At 54.3% G+C, this 15,340-nt stretch overlaps 1 protein-coding gene across 2 annotated transcripts; it reads left to right on the forward strand.

Moving 5' to 3' along the window:
* Positions 1-1,034: 1,034 nt before the first annotated feature.
* Positions 1,035-9,720, forward strand: CFAP20 (cilia and flagella associated protein 20). 2 transcript variants are annotated; one of them, XM_051801814.1, is made up of 6 exons: positions 1,036-1,211; positions 5,495-5,574; positions 6,662-6,773; positions 7,116-7,304; positions 8,420-8,530; positions 9,419-9,720. In XM_051801814.1, exons 1-6 carry the CDS (start codon positions 1,128-1,130, stop codon positions 9,422-9,424), a joined length of 582 nt encoding a protein of 193 aa, XP_051657774.1. In that variant the 5' UTR covers positions 1,036-1,127; the 3' UTR covers positions 9,425-9,720. The 2 variants fall into 2 exon arrangements, with proteins under 2 accessions (XP_051657773.1, XP_051657774.1); XM_051801813.1 differs by lacking the exon at positions 9,419-9,720 and having other exon boundaries at positions 1,035-1,211; positions 8,420-8,539.
* Positions 9,721-15,340: the final 5,620 nt, after the last annotated feature.

Consider the following 15,340-nt stretch of genomic DNA (forward strand, 5'->3'; position numbering starts at 1 on the left):
CTGATGCTCAGGAGGCTCCTCAGGAGGGCACGGGATTCCAGACATCCCAGTGCTTTCTGACCTAGCAAGGCAGCAGACTCCAGCACCAGCACATCCCTGTGAGTGCAGCATTAGTGTGTGGCACAGAGAGCTCCGAGCACGTGGCTGCAGCCAGCTCCAGCCTGGATGGCACCGGAGGACTGGGAAATGGCTTGACGGAGAGTGGTTGGGATGTGCCCACCACCATTGTGTGACCGAAACATCCTCCACTCCCATCAATGGTGTTTGCCTTTCCCTTGGCCACTGAGGTACAGGAAAGGGCCTGGGCCTGTCTTGGAAGACACGAGTCAGGAAACATCTTGGGAGGGACGGGAGCTGCTTTCCGGAACTCTCACTTCATGGTAGTGCTCCCCAAAAACGCAGGTCCACAGGGGCAGGGCTAAGCGTTGAGCAGTGAGCTTTGGCCACTCCTGTTTTCATGGAACTGCTGGCATCGCACAGGAATTCCAAGGGGTGTGTGTACCTGCTGCTGCTCACGGGCTGCTCCTGGCAGCACCGGGACTGGGAGGGAGGGCAGGATGTGTCACCTGCTGGGGCAAGTGAAGGTTGGGCATCTGGGAATTAGTGGGGCTAAAGGAAGCGACGAAGTGGAACCAGCACCATCCAGATGCTTCAGTCTCGTAAAACCAGCACAGGGAGAAATGGAACCCCTCGGATGAAAGCGCAGAGCGAAGGCTGAGGAACACTTAAAGGGCAAGGAGCATCCTTGGGAACAGCAAACCACAGCGTCGCCTTTGGACTGAGGGTCGTGAATTGCAGGGGGAGAACGGGGATGTTTTAGCAGTGCCCCCCACACAAGGCCCAGGGGCTCAGGGGACGTGGCACCAGCCACAGCGGACCGGGCACGGCTGTGCGGCTTGGAACGGGCTCGGCTCCAGCAGCTCTGCCGAGCGAATCGAGGACAGGCCCGCGGCCGGCGCCCCGGTTGCCATGGCAGCGCCGCCACAACGCCGCCACCCGGGAAGTGGATCCGGGGCCGCCCAAAGTAGTTCCTCGGTGACGGCGGCGGCGGCGCCGCGGAGCGGAGGGATCCGCCGTGTCCTGGAAGAGCGGCGGCCGCGGCCCGGCCCGGCCCGCCCGGCCCCGGCATGTTCAAGAACACCTTCCAGAGCGGGTTCCTCTCGGTGCTCTACAGCATCGGCAGCAAACCGCTGCAGATCTGGGACAAGAAGGTGAGCCGGCGGCGCCCGGGCAGCGGCGCGGCCTGGGGAGCGGAGAAGCCGCTCGCCTCCGCCTCCCGGGGCAGGCCCGGGGCCGCCGGGAACGACCGGGGGGGTTCCGGGCACTCGGGGGGGCTCCGGGAACCCGGGGGGCCGCTCTCGGGAGCCTGCCCGGGCCTGAGCGGCCGGGTGACCGGGACCCCCCGGGAACGGGTTACTGAGACCCCCGAGGCGAGTTACCGGGACCCCTCAGGCCCGGGTTACAGGCCTGGGGTCTTTTGGAGGGGATGTGTTAAAATACTCTTTTTTAATGAAGCAGCTCACTTCCCATCAAATTTATCTCCATTTAAAAGGGGATGTGATAAAATACTCTTATAAGGGTATAAGAGGCTCAGGAGTGACGTTATCGTTCTCTACAACTACCTGAAAGGAGCTGGTAGCCAGGTGGGGGTCTGTCTCTTCTCCCCGTCAGGATGAGAGAACATGTCCTCAGGCTGCGCCAGGGCAGGTTTAGGTTGGACTTCGGGAGGAAAATTCTTCACAGAAAGGGCGATTAGGCAGGCGTTGGAATGGGCTGCCCAGGGAGGTGGTGAATCACGGTCCCTGGAGGTGCTCAAGGAACGTGGCACTTGGTGCCATGGTCTAGTGGATGACCTGGTGACATTCGGTCGTAGGTTGGACTGGATGATCTCAAAGTCTTTTCCAGCCTAATTGACTCTGTGTTTCTGTGGTTCCGTGCTGGGCAGAAGAGCCAGCGCCATGTCAGGAGCTGCAGCAACCATAAGAGGCTACAGAAGTGTCCAGCACTGGCCATAGGCAGCGGGATGCCGAAGCTGCGAGTGGCAGCTCCTCCATAGCAGCTGCTGGAGCCAAGGTGGGGGTCTGCTCTGCTACGTGACCCATCTTCCAAACAGGCTTGCCAAAGGCATGCAAAGATGGGCTGCGTGGCAGCTTTTAGGGTGTAGGAGAAGTGAGTGTCTCATCTGTTTGTTTCTCCCTCCTGTCACTCTCTAGAGTGGTTCTGTGAGGTTCCCCTGCCTTCTCCAGGGTATCTTGTGTCAAGAAGCCCTCATCAGGTGTTGAGACCTGTTGCTTCCCCTCTTCACAAACCACTCCTGGTTGTGTTGCTGCCTAACAGTGATTCTGCAAAACACTTGTTACACTCTTTGAGAGCAAAGCTACAGTCTGTATTTGGTTACTTGTGCTTGAGTCTAAGCTGAGTTTCTTGTGGGTTTGGCGGGGGCAAAAGGCTCCAAGGCATCTCAGACAGCAGTGGTGGTGGACCTGAGCGGGCTCCTGTGAGCATTTACAAGTCATGGGATGGGGGACAGGCAGCACAGACCCATCTTGTTTCCCATCAGTGGGTACCCCACAGCTTTCTGAAGAACTGGGGTGCCTCACACAGCCTGGCTGTGTGCGTGTGTTTTGCACAAATGTTCGTGACTTTAGAAAAGGGTCAGCAGCTTGTTTGGCTGGCGTGAGGACAGGACACATTAAAGACTCTTAGACAAAGGGATGTGGCGTGGCCTCCAGACTGGATAAGCCATGATCAGTCTGGGCTGACCCTGCTTGGAGGTGGAGGTTGGACTGGAGACGTCCTGAGGCACCTTCCCACGTGAATTGTCCTGTGCAGGGTGACACCTTGCGATCATGAGGATGATGAGTGGCTGGTGGGAGCTCTGCTTGCAGGGTGGATGTCAGCAGTGATCCGTTCAGCTGCAGTAGTCACTGGATTGGCCTGAAAACACTGATGAAAAATTAGGACTGCTGTTCCAGGGAACAGCAGCTGGCTGTACAGGCTGTTTCTGTTGCTGGCTGTAGGGCTTGTGTGTGGCTGGGCTCACCTGGCACTGCCCTGTGGCAGCCCTGCAACCTCAGGAACAGTAGGGCTGTGTGCAGGTGCTGCTGCACTTCTCTGACTCATTAGTTTTTGTCCTGGCTGCCCCAGGTCTCAGCAGGAGGTGCTGCTGGCTCCTCCCCAGACTGCTGTGCACCAAGAGCCAGGTTAGGTGGCACAAGGTGGCACAAGGGCCTCATGCCTCTTCTGGACCCACCACTGGCTTTGAGAAGCACTGGCCTGTCCCGAGGCGAGGGTGTGCCTGTGGCAGGCTGGGTGATGGCCAGCTTGCTGTTGCCACCACAAGCCCATCGCCTGACAATGGGGTGACTGGCAACGATGCGGGAGCAGCCTCGGACTGGACCGTGGGGTCCTGTCTGGGCCTGGGGAGGATTACTCCTTGCTGCTTTTCCTTTTGCCTTTGTTACATTTGAATAGTGTTGCTAGCAGCAACAGCAGCCTTGAGAATTATATATGTTTAGTCACAACTGTCGGTGAAGCTGCTACTCCCTCCAAACCCTGCGAGTTTTGAGGTTTGCATCTGAAAATCTTTTCCCATTTAGCTTTAGACAGCAAGTACCTTTCCAGTTATCCTGATGCAGAGGATAGTGAGCGTTTGAAGAACTTTTATTTTCTAACAGGGCTACTACCCTTTTTTCAGCTTGAAAAATACATCTTCTTAGGCTTAAGATGTTTAGAAAATATTGGCCAAGTAGAAATGTTGAGTGTTTTGTTTAGATTTCTAAAATTGTCTGAAATCTTATCTTTCTGAGCTTTTGTGAGGTAGGGGCAAGCCTGGCCCTGTTTTGTACTTATCTCCTCTCTTTTCTGCTGTCTTTCATCTCATTCCTGGTGACACTGAGGAAGAGTTGTCCCTTTTCATTGTCCCTGTGATCTGGGGAAGGAAAGACTTCACAGGCTAAGGAAGGGAACCTGAATGCAGACAGAAACACTGCTAATTGTTTTAAAGCATGTGTAGCTGTTTTCTCTATTATTGTCCTCTCCAGAGAAGCCCCAGCCTGAACTCTCTCCCCTCTGTGGATCCATAAGCTCCACACAGCTTTGGTGAAAGCTGTCTTACATGATGCAGAGGCAGGCTTTGTTGCACACTACTCTCACCTCCTTAGGCAAGGTTATTTCCCAGTGTTCATTCTGCTTGCTGTGTCCCTGTGGCTTCCAGGACTTAGTTTTCCATATGCCAGTCACTGCTTCAAATAGATTCACATGGGGCTTCTACTTCTGGTGATTTAAAAAAAACACAAACATTTTGAAAGGCAGCTTGTCCAGATCTTGTTCAGTGGGTTTCTCCTTGCAGACCTATAAACCCATGGGAGTTGCACATGATGCAATAGAGAAATAGGGTTATCCTGTAAGGATCCTCTCTGCAAACTTAGTGTTTTCTGGAAGTATCTGAGCAGAGTTAAGAGCAGCCTGACAGAGTGAGCTGCACTCTCATGCTTAACAGCAGCAGGCAGGTGATCCAGACTGAGGTTCTTGAAACTGCTGAATGTAGAGACAGGCAGGTCCCTCTGAAGAAATGAATTTTGAAGATGAATTGCTAAACCTGTAAATCATTTTGTAGCTCATGACTGGAACCATCCCATTAGAAGCTTAATGTATCCTTTATATTAGCAGCGATGATGGGTTCTAAAGAAATTAATTCATGGAGCCGGAAGGAGCATTGCAATTCGCTGATCCAGCACTGGGCGAGAGCAGAGGGCTTAATTAGCAAAAGTGCCTTTTAAATGGAGATAAATTTGATGGGAAGTGAGCTGCTTCATTAAAAAAATAAATCCTCAGACCCTGGGATTCAGCCATATTGCTTGTGGAGAAAAATGAATTTGTGTTGGCTCCTGGTTCCAGCCCTGGCCTCCCTGAGCTCTGTGGGGAGCTGGCTGCGTCCAAGAAGCCAAATCCCTGTGCCCCTCAGGAGAGCAGTGATGGCTCTGTGCTTGCATGTGCTGTAATTATGAAGGATTGTAACCGAGCTCCAATCTGGTCCAGCTCTTCCCCAAGGCAGTTGGCCATGCCCAGCAGTAGAGACTAAGTCCCCTTGGTGACCAGTGGCTGGCTGGTGGCTCCCCTTGCTTGCCCCTCTATTGCTCATGCTTGTTTTTACCCTTTATTCCACTCAAGTTTGATCTTGCTCTGACACTTTTATGTTTGTTTATTTGGGCCTCTAGCACAAGGTTTGAGTCCCTTGTGTTCACTGTAGCATATTTGGAGAGATGAAAGTCTTGCACTCAGTGTACGTGCTGGGCCATAAACTCGTGCTTGGAGTCCTGGCACTCTGGGGTGGTGATCAAAGCCTTGGAAACAGCAAAGTCCAGGAGAATAGGAGCCAAGTGAATGTATATGAGTCCTCCTGGGATCTCTTTCCTCCTCTCAGTGGAGCTGTGTGTGCCTCTTGTTTCCCTCTCACGTAACGTCTGCGCTGTCTGCCCCGCTTTTGTTCCAGGTGCGCAATGGCCACATCAAGCGAATCACAGACAATGACATTCAGTCACTGGTGCTGGAGATTGAAGGAACAAATGTCAGGTAGGAGAAGGCGTCTTCCTCTGCCCTGGTGTGTCCTGGGGGGGGATACACTCTGCCCTTGGGCAGGGTGAAAGTTGTCAGTGCCCACCAAACATCACCTTCAAACTCTACTGCAACCTCTTTGTCAATACATTGAAGGATCTGGGGTTAGATCTCTGACACTCCTCTGTGGCACTGTACCGTGTGTTTCCCTAGACGTATTTGTAGAGCTCTCTCTCATCCTCAATGGGCCTAAGGGATAAAAAATAAAGTCCCATTATTTTTCCGTCACTTGAAGGGAATAAAAGCTGTATTTGATACCCAGTCCTAGTCAGAGCTGCCAGTTACTGAGAAAGCAGCACTGCCTGCTGCATCTTCTCTTGTCTTGGGCCTGCTCTGCTGCTCTCCCCACGTGATGGCTGCTCTCCCTACGGCAGGAAGATCAAAGGGAGATTTATGAGGGGAGTTGCTTATGGTGCTTCACTTAGCAACCTCGTCTCCAGCGACCCGGGAGACAGACGCCAGCTCTGTGAGCGGGCTCAGAGTCTCCAAGGCTTCTCCAGGGGTGATTCAGAGCAGGGCGCTCCTTATAAGGGCAGTGGAGACTCCTCTCCTGCAGACAGGCTGAGCCAACGCTTCTCTTCCTCCAAGAAGTGTTGATAGAGAACTTGCCAGGCGTGACGTGTACTTCTGGGGCTCGTGACCTCTGTTTTACCAGCCATATAGAGCACACAGGGCCTCTGCTGTGCTCTGGAGGGCTCTACCTGTTCAGTCAAGGGTAGGAGGAGGGTGTGTTAAGAAACAGTACTGACGTGACCTTGAAATTGAGGAGGTGAAGCTCTCCAGGAAGGGGTTTCATGCCCTGGGTGAGAAAAGTGGGATTTGAAATGCGTTCTTTGTCCCGTTTATCTTGTTCTCCTGCAGCTACCTCTGAATCTCTCCCTCCTGTTACGGGAAGCCCTGGTTGCTGCTGAGATCTTATGATCACAGTTATCCATTTCTACCTGTCCTCCAAGGCTGCATTGGGCCAAGGGAGAGACTTGGGTTGCCTGAGGCTGTGCACTTTGTGCTGTATGAGATCCTAAGCTGTTTTTGTCTCTCCTCTCAGTACCACGTACATCACGTGCCCTGCTGACCCAAAGAAGACCCTGGGCATCAAACTACCTTTCCTAGTGATGATCATCAAGAACCTGAAAAAATACTTCACTTTTGAAGTGCAGGTGAGGAGTGTGCAGTGGGGAGGCCCCTCCAGGGACCAGTGAGGAAGGCGCCAGAGAGCCTGCAGTCTTGTGTTGGAACTTGTCCCAGGCAGTGAGTGATCCCCAAAACAGTTTTGCTTTCTTGGCCATGTGAATGTGTCAGGTCTTCTGCTATGGGGGCATCAGTCAGCTCACAAGCACGTTGTTGCTGTTCCTGAAAATGCGTCTGTTTCCTGTGTTAAAATTACTTCTGCTGTGAAATGGAGGGGGTGGGAGTAGGAGAGCCCTCTGGAAGGCGGGTAGAGCTGTCCCGGGGAGTCGGGGACCCCAATGCCTGGCTCAGCACTGCCTTGCTTGCCCCAGGTGCTGGATGATAAGAACGTGCGCCGGCGCTTCCGGGCGAGTAACTACCAGAGCACGACGCGGGTGAAGCCCTTCATCTGCACCATGCCCATGCGGCTGGACGACGGCTGGAACCAAATCCAGTTCAACCTGTCGGACTTCACGCGCCGCGCTTACGGCACAAATTACATCGAGACCCTCAGAGTTCAGGTAAGGCACGGGCATGTCCTGCCCGCAGAAACCAACGGCTGGTCATCTCCCTTCTGGCTGGGACAGCAGTTTGGGAATCCAGGTTTAGCCGTTTAGTGGTTCCTTTGCCAGCTCTGCTCTTTGCACAGCGCTGCAGAAAGGGAGCAAAGGCCCAGCTGAGGCGTCACTTCACTGGACTAGGCTGGGATGAAGGACCCCATTTCCTTCTTGTTTCTCTGGCTGGATGTTGGTTAGGGTAAGAGTTGCAGTTCCCCGTGACATGCTGTGGAGGTGGAGGTCTGCTGGGAATTAGCTGTGTACTGCCTTACTGTCCAGATACACCAGGCAGTGACTGGCCAAATGGGAACCTGGATGGGAAAGACTCAGAGTGTACGAACTGTACATATCCTTGCTCAGGCTTGTTTCCTAGTGGTAGTAGATTGGCCCTGCCTTCAGTGAGCCCCTTGTACCAGAGCTGATGCAGTGTTTGTTCCTGCTGAGGATGTAGAACTTGTTCCGTATGCTAGGGATTCACATTTGCTCTGTCCAGTGGAGTGTGCTATTTTGAGGAATGCCCGTGTGCAGAGCACGCCTGTTCCTTAGTATGAGGGGATTGCTGCAGTTCCTTGCAGGACTGCCCAGAAGTGTACAGTCGGGTGGGATTTGTCTGCCTTCTCACATACCCATGATGGGGACTGGAGAGACTCCTTCACTGCCAGCTGATAGCGGAGGCAGCGCTGACTGGACAGGCTCATTCCTGACCTTAGGCAGGCCTTGAAGTAGGAGTGTTAAAAATGCAGCAGGCTGAGGCTGTGGGTGTTCTGGCAAATGCTGATACCAGTGAAGCAGAGATGGGTTCCCAGCAAAGAATCCCCTTAGCAACTAAGGCAGATCTCAGTTGGCAGAGATGCCAGAGCTTGGCCAAATCTCCTGAGCCAGTTGTGCATCACTGGAGAGAGCATCTAATGCAAAGCAGAGGGTACAGGACAACATTTCTCTGCTGCCCTGTCAGATTCAGAGAGAGGCAGTGAGGTAGATGTCCAGCTGCTGAGCCAAGGTATCTATGTTGCTGCATGACAGCAAAGCTGGATGTGGAAAGAGCATATGGAAAATGCACTCTTTGTTTTGACTCTCAGATCCATGCCAACTGTCGCATCCGACGGGTGTATTTCTCTGACCGGCTGTACTCAGAGGATGAGCTCCCAGCTGAGTTCAAGCTGTATCTGCCTGTCCAGAACAAGGCCAAGGTGAGCTAGCTGTGGGCAAGGAGGGTGGGAGCAGCAGCTGGGCCAGGCTAGCATTCCTCTTCCTCCTCCTGCTGCCTTCGTAATGCAGAGTTTCTTCTAGCAGCAGAGCTTTGGCCGCCAGCCGGGGAGCACCCTCTCTGTTGCCAGGGTGAGCAGTCTGTCAGGGGTGCCTTGCTGGGTAGCTTTCCTGCCAAACACATGGAAATTGTCATTCCCATCTAGGAGCAGGGTGAGCTGTTCAACTGCTCCCCATGTCCTCCCTGTTCATGTTGAAGGACTCTGGGCATGGTTGCAGCCTCCCGGCATCTCTCCAGAGCTTTCACCCGTGACTCAGCTCAGCAGCTTTTCTCTTCAGAGCAGCTGCAGCTCCACAGTTGTCTTCCAGGAGAGATGCTGTTTGTGTCTCTCTAGCCCAAACTGAGTCCCCTCTGATCTTTCCCCTGCCCAGTGCAGACAGTGGTGCCATGAGGTGGGAAGGGGACAGACAAGGCCGTGGCTGCCCATCAGGAGGAGATGCCAAGCTCTGCTCCTGCAGTGATGGGAGAGGAGTGAACATGCTGGCATATTGGCAGTAATATTGAGGCTTGTGAGGAAGCACCTTATTTGCCAGGGCCAACCTGTCCCAATGCAGGCCCAGGAATCTTTTAGCAGAGAAGATTCCTGGGCAAAACTTTAAGCTGCTGAGGGGAGGTTGTTTGGGGCTGATCTTAGTGGGAGGTAGAAGGCAGTGCTAACTGTAGGTAACACCTCTGGGGAACCTGTCATTGCCTTCTGGGCTGTAGCAGCCTCCCAGAGGTGTCTGGGGAGTGCTTGGAGCCCTCCCAGTACCGCTGTCTTGGTGCTGCCAAGTCTAGTAAGTGTCTCCTTTCTTCTCCCTGCTCTGTCCAGCAATAACACCATGTTGGGAAGAGATGTTGTTGGCGTGCGAGTTGTACAGAGTCAGAGTTTTCCTGGCTGTTCCTAAAGTGCTGAGCCTAAACACTGCAGGTGGCCTGGTACCCAGTCTTGTCTTGCTCAAAGTGGCCACTGTGCCTCCAAAGAGGGGATTCAGCAGGAATTACGGAGTTAAGTGTACCCTCTTAAAGTTTCCAATTTTATTTTTTATTTCCTTGTTTTCCGTCTCTTAGATATGCTCTAAATATGGATGTAATACTTGTTCTTGAAAAGTTATTAAACATTTGACTCTGTAAGTCTGCTTCTGGCTTCTTCCTCCTTTGATGGATCCTTTAACTTGCACATTAGTGCTTCAGAAAGTGCTGAAGAATTTAAGAACCCAGATGTTAGAATTTGCCTCTCAATTTGACTTTGATCAGCAGCCTCCCTGTTTAAGGGATAGCACACACCTGAACAGCAGCAATCTGGAGAGAGGAAAAATGGTGGGATTTCCACAGAGAAGACAGAACCTGTCTCCAATCCATGAAGTTTGTGGTACTCCACCTATGACAAAAACTCTTAGTACATGGAAATGGGTTTTTCCTTCCCTTATTACTGGAAGCCATTTTCCCCAGTGGTGACAAATTAGTCTTACCTGCCTGTTAGGGCACAGCTCTGTTGGCTGTGCAGTTACCAATTCATTCCAGCTCTCAACCAAGCCTTTAGCAGCTGCTTACAGCAAGAGGCACACAATAGTCTTCCAACTGCCAAATTGTCCCTTTCCCCGGGGATCAAAGGAGAGGTTTAGCAAAGCAGCATTAACAGGAGCCGGAAGTCTTTTCCTGTGCTGAAGCTGCCCTTCCCTGCCTCAAACCAATCTGCCTTTGTTATGGAAAGGCTTGCAAAGGGGAGGCTGCAGACCTCCAGCAGTAGTTGGGTGAGTCTGGGAGTAGCTGATGCCTCTCCTGCCTGGGGCCAATCCCCCCACAGATACTGCAGAGGGCTGGGACTGATCCTTCCCTGGGCTGTGCAGTGAATGGGGAAGACTTCACTTTTGTTATTGATCTATAGAACAAAGCTGCTCTCTCAGGAGGAGGAGGAGGAGAGCCTGCTGGGGGACATCTGCCTTAATCTGGGTTTAATCCTGAGCACTGAGTCCCTACCTGGTTTGAAGGATTGCCATGCCTGTGCATCCTCTGTGCAGACCCCACTGCACACCTGTAACACAGCTGCCTCACCTGCACTGTCAGAGCCCATGGGCTTGGAACTGGGTGGGGTGCTGACCCCGTGCTGCCACACAGGGCTGGATTGCACCTGCAGAAGGCTTTTTGGAGAAGACTCTTGCAATTTTTATAGCAGCTGGATAGCTTGGTAGCTCTAAGGAGCCCAGCCAAGGAAGCCCACATGGGAAAGCACCATCCATCTTGCGTTGACGTATGTCAAGGCTTGGCTGGACTTGAGATTTGTTAAGTGGAATCACACTGTATCACGTGCCAAGGATTGTCCTTAATGAAGTCCATGGCGAGGCTTTCCTGCCACGTTTTTCAAAACGTGCCAGAGCTGGGGGAGCTGCTGAGGGGATCCATCAAACGCTGGCAGGGTAAAGTGTGCATCCTTTTCTCCAAGCCCTTGCTCCACACCACGTGGTTTTGGCTGTCTTTGGCAGCCAAACACTCACCAGGAGCTGCTGCTGCCTTTCCCTGCCCTGCTGGAGCCTGTGCTGGAGTTGCCCCTTGTCCCTGAGGAGCTGGGCTCGCTCTGAGTGACCAACCTTAATGTGTTAAGAGGGGCTGGGCTCCCCTGAGCCCAGAGCTGGCTGCCTCTGCAGAGATTAGATGGGCCCTGCTGCCCAAACTCTAGGAGCTGTGCCAGCGGATTTGCTGGAATAAACTCCCAGCCGCAAACCCTTACATCCATAGGGACCCTCTGTGTATTTTTTAATACAAAACAAAATACTCAATCTTCCTGTTTACTTGCTGCACAAAGTGGAGCATCATCAGATACTGGCTCTTTCCTTTAGGGCCAGATGCTTGGTTGACTTACACAGTATTCTTCAACAATCTTCCTCTTCTGATCCCTCTCTCCCATCAAGACTTTAACTATCTTGCTGAAGGTGGGTGAAGTCAGATGGTCTCCCTGCAGGAGAAGAGGATGCTGCTGGCAAATGGGTCAATGTCAGAGGCATCCCATCAGCAGCCATTTCCTACAGTAAATGTGCATAAGCAACACTCCTGTGGTGGAGCACCCAGCTTCTTACTGTTTTGGTTATGGCTCTTGACCTGGCTGGGACACAACATCCTCCTACATGGAAAGAGTGGAGGAATGAAGGATGTGGGTGCAGAGTGTGCCTCATGGATTGCTACTGCCTGCATACACCCAGGGCAGCCCCAGCTGGGTGCAAGGGGCGAGCAGAGGGGAGTCCTGCTTCAGTGCAGGCAGCCTGCAGAGAAAAGATCTTAAATAGCTCCTCGTTCACCTTTCTGTGGGTGGCCTGGTCCTTCCTGCTTAAGTCCTTGCTGCAGGTCATGTCTAGTGGGAGAGAAAGGAATCTTTCTTTGCAGACAGCCCTGGTTTCAACCTGGGGCAGAGCAGGGGCCACCCAAAGATGAGTTTTTCCTTGTCTGCACCAGCTTTTCACCTTGCTCTTCCATTGGCTGGGGCGAGGTCCTGCACTAGGGCGCTTTGATCAGGACCTCAGTGCTGGGAGCTGCTTTCTACATCAAAGGCAAAGCTTCCCTTTGAAAGCTTGGGTGCTGAAATATGGGAGTGCAGGAGCTGCAGCACCTCAGAGCAAGGGGCGGGACAGTGACCCTCCCTGGGTTGGGCCAGGCAGCAGCAGGCTCAGAGTGAGCTGGAGCAGCTGGTAGTCACTGTGGTGTGAGCCAAGGCCAGGACATCCCACAGCTCCAGTGGCTCTGCCTGGGCAGGTGGCAGCCACTGGCAGGGGAAGCAGGCAAAGGGGTTTTCCTGGAAAGCTTTCTGTCCGTTTGCTCAGCTGCTGGGGCAGAAGCATCCTGGGTGAGTCTGGCCCAGCAGAGTGGCAGGACACTGGTACAGGCTTCTGTCCCTGCCTCTGCTTGTCCCCTAATGCTTTGTCTTCTTCCCACCAAGTGGGTCCTGACACAAGCACTGAGCTGTAATCAGGGAGGTGATATGCAGGAATCAAAAAATTATTTGAGTCAAACTGTGCTCCTTGTCCATTCTGCAACTCCCTGGATATCTTGGGCCAAATGTTGTCATCTTTATAGAGGGATTACACCTCCAGGGCAACATTAATCCTCTGCAGCTGCTGTCTAGCATGGGATGGGCACTGCTGGAGGCAAGGGAAATATTTATTTTGAGTTTTACCACTGGCCACCACCCAGGAAAACTGAGTGACGGGGCTGGGGACTTTGGCCACTTCTGCATGCAGGGCAAGCTGATCATCCTGCCCTGCTGGCACCTGTGAGAGAGGGGTAAGAGCTTCCCCTGGCAAACTGCAAAATGGGACCACCCAAGCAAGATTTTGTTTGTATGAGGGAGCGGTTGTGCGCCCCAGTGAATACTCTGGGATGCAGTGGGGAAAGTCTCAGAGCCACTGGAGGTGAGAAGATGATGGACACCAAGTTGTGCTGACGCAGACCTGCAGCCTGTCTGCTTCACACCTGATGTGTTGCCCCTGCAGCACCAGAAATGCCTTTCTTTGAGATGAAGGGTCCAGCACCCCGGGGAGCAGGCTGGGGGCTGCTCGGTGGGTGTGAGGGGAGGTGATGGACACAAGCAGTGCACATGTGCCGAGCTTAGTGGGGCTGCTGGGCACATTCCACCCAGAGCGGGGCTGTGCCTCCCCGTACAGCACCAGCAGCCTCAGTGCTGCCTGGAGTGTGCACAGACAGCAGGTTCAGCCCCTCCCAGGGCCCCGAGGCTCTTCCCTCCATCCCAAGCATTGTTTCCTCTGACCTTGAGCCAGCCGGGTCACTCCTCACCGTATCCCAGCCCCAGTTCTTCCTCTGCACTGAGCCCGGTTTCCTCTCTGCTTTCCGGGTCCTCTCCTCAGCAGCGCACAGGGGATCCTGCCCTGGCTTGCAGAGGAAGAGGAGGATTCTCCTGAGATGGTGCCAATCAGGCAGAGAGAGCCCCTGCTACCCTGGTCACCCCCTCACCCACACCCCAGCAGCCACCCCGGCATGGCAGGGCCTGGAGGACACTGAGCTCCCAGGGTGGTTTCCAGGTCAGGCTTCTCCAACCAATTTCCAGGAAGCTGGGAGCTGCCTGGTGGGAGTGGATCCTGGCAGGGCTGTCCAGTGCCTGCCAGGGCCAAGCTCAGCCAGACTCGCAGTCCCCCCTGCTACCAAAAGCCCTGTCCCTTAGAGCAGGTGCCAGCCTGCCCTCCCTGGGGTCTCCATGGGCAGCCAGAGGCGAGCTGACCCTGCTGTGGGTGTGCAGGGCAGTGTGGGAGCGTCCAGCAGAGAGCCTGGGCGCTGCTGAAATGCTGGGCTTTGTCTCCAGCGGGGTCCCTTACTGCTGTCCATGAGTGTTTCCAGATGGCCCTGGGCTCCTGGCACCAGCTCCGCTGCAGCATCCGGGGAAAAGCAGGAGGGGGGTGGGAAGTGATGTCCCAGCTCACCAACCGTGGCAGCCTGGGCCTCTCTGCTCCCAGCATCCCTAATTCCCACTGGGGAATTGTTCCCAGCTCCTGTCCCACCCCAAATCAGTAAGGAGCCCCCTCCCCTGCCATGGCAGGGAAGGTATGCCTTGAGCATCTGGCCCTGGGCATCCTTGGCTGGCTCTGGCTTTCCCTGTGAGCCAGGCATCTTTCCAGGTGCCAGGCTTTGGGGTCCCCAGCCCTGCACCCCGCCGAACCCTCAGCACCCCCAGGAGAGAGGGGAAACACAGCTGCCGTGGGAAATACATCTGTTATTGGAAATGCATCTGCCATAGGAAGTGCATCCAGTGTGGGAAATGCAGCTGCCGTGGGAAATGCATCCCCGCTGCCTCTGGAGCAGTGTTTGCGGGGGTGGGGAGCCGCAAATCCCTCCTGCCTCGCCTTTTGGCCAGGTTCACGGCTTTTGGCAGCTCCTGGTACCAGTCTGGCCCTGGTTCAGGGCAGGCTGGAGTGTCGGGCTGCCCCATGGCTCCCGGCCCAGCAGAGCTGTGGGTCCTCCCTCAGCTCTGGGGAAGACCCACACAAGCACAGATCTGGGCGAAACGGTCAAAACCGAACTGAAAGAAGTTAAAAGCCAAGGAATGTGACCCAGCACGGCCTGGCTGATGGAATACAACAGCCCAGAGCCACTTGGAGACCTTTTTCCACCCACCCCCTGATTCCTCAGGGTTTTTCTGTCCCTGATTTTGACTTCTCGCTTGGCTGCAGCGATGCGCTGAGCCTGAGCCAAGCGTGTTTTCCAGGGAATCGGCTAATGGCTGGGAATCACTGCCCAGGAGGCCAGGGCAGGGGATGAGTGACCCAGACCACAGGGTTCCCCCACCAGCACCAGGAAAGCAGGGCGAGAGCCAGTATCAGTCCTTCCCTTTTACAGTAATTAGAGTGGCCGGGCGGATCAGGGTAATTCAGTGCCGGGAAGTGGCTGTAGCAGTCTTGGGCACTGAGCCAGCAGCTCTGGGCCCTGGGGAAGCATGAGGGGAGCACAAAGGCTCCATCACCCTCCATGAAGTGGGGGCTGGCAGGATGGGGATGGGGGCAGAGGAGCAGCTGAAGCACCAGGGCCAGGGGAGCAGGTCAGGGGTGGGTTATTGCTCTCTGCACCAAGACAGAGGTGCCAGCCTCTGAGGAAAGATCCAGGGCACAGGTGCTGGCACATTGCTGGCCCTGTCCTGCTGCAGGGGAGGCTGGAGGAAGCAAGGATGCTGGATGCAGTCAAGTTCCACATTGACAGTCCCCCCAACTCTGTAGGGTCATCCTCACAGGGATGGGTCAGATTCACACCAGCCCCTTGC

The sequence above is a fragment of the Manacus candei genome, unplaced genomic scaffold (genome assembly GCF_025592945.1).
Source record: "Manacus candei isolate 608988 ecotype Guabito, Panama unplaced genomic scaffold, ASM2559294v1 h1tg000053l, whole genome shotgun sequence".
NCBI classification, from domain to species: domain Eukaryota; kingdom Metazoa; phylum Chordata; class Aves; order Passeriformes; family Pipridae; genus Manacus; species Manacus candei.

What these genes read in the sequence shown, in the direction of transcription:
- CFAP20 (XM_051801813.1), top strand. Translation starts at nt 1,128, where the DNA reads ATGTTCAAGAACACCTTCCAGAGCGGGTTCCTCTCGGTGCTCTACAGC. An exon ending in ATTGAAGGAACAAATGTCAG is followed by an intron (nt 5,575 to 6,661) that starts GTAGGAGAAGGC and finishes CTCTCCTCTCAG; the next exon opens with TACCACGTACATCACGTGCC. An exon ending in TCGAGACCCTCAGAGTTCAG is followed by an intron (nt 7,305 to 8,419) that starts GTAAGGCACGGG and finishes TTTGACTCTCAG; the next exon opens with ATCCATGCCAACTGTCGCAT.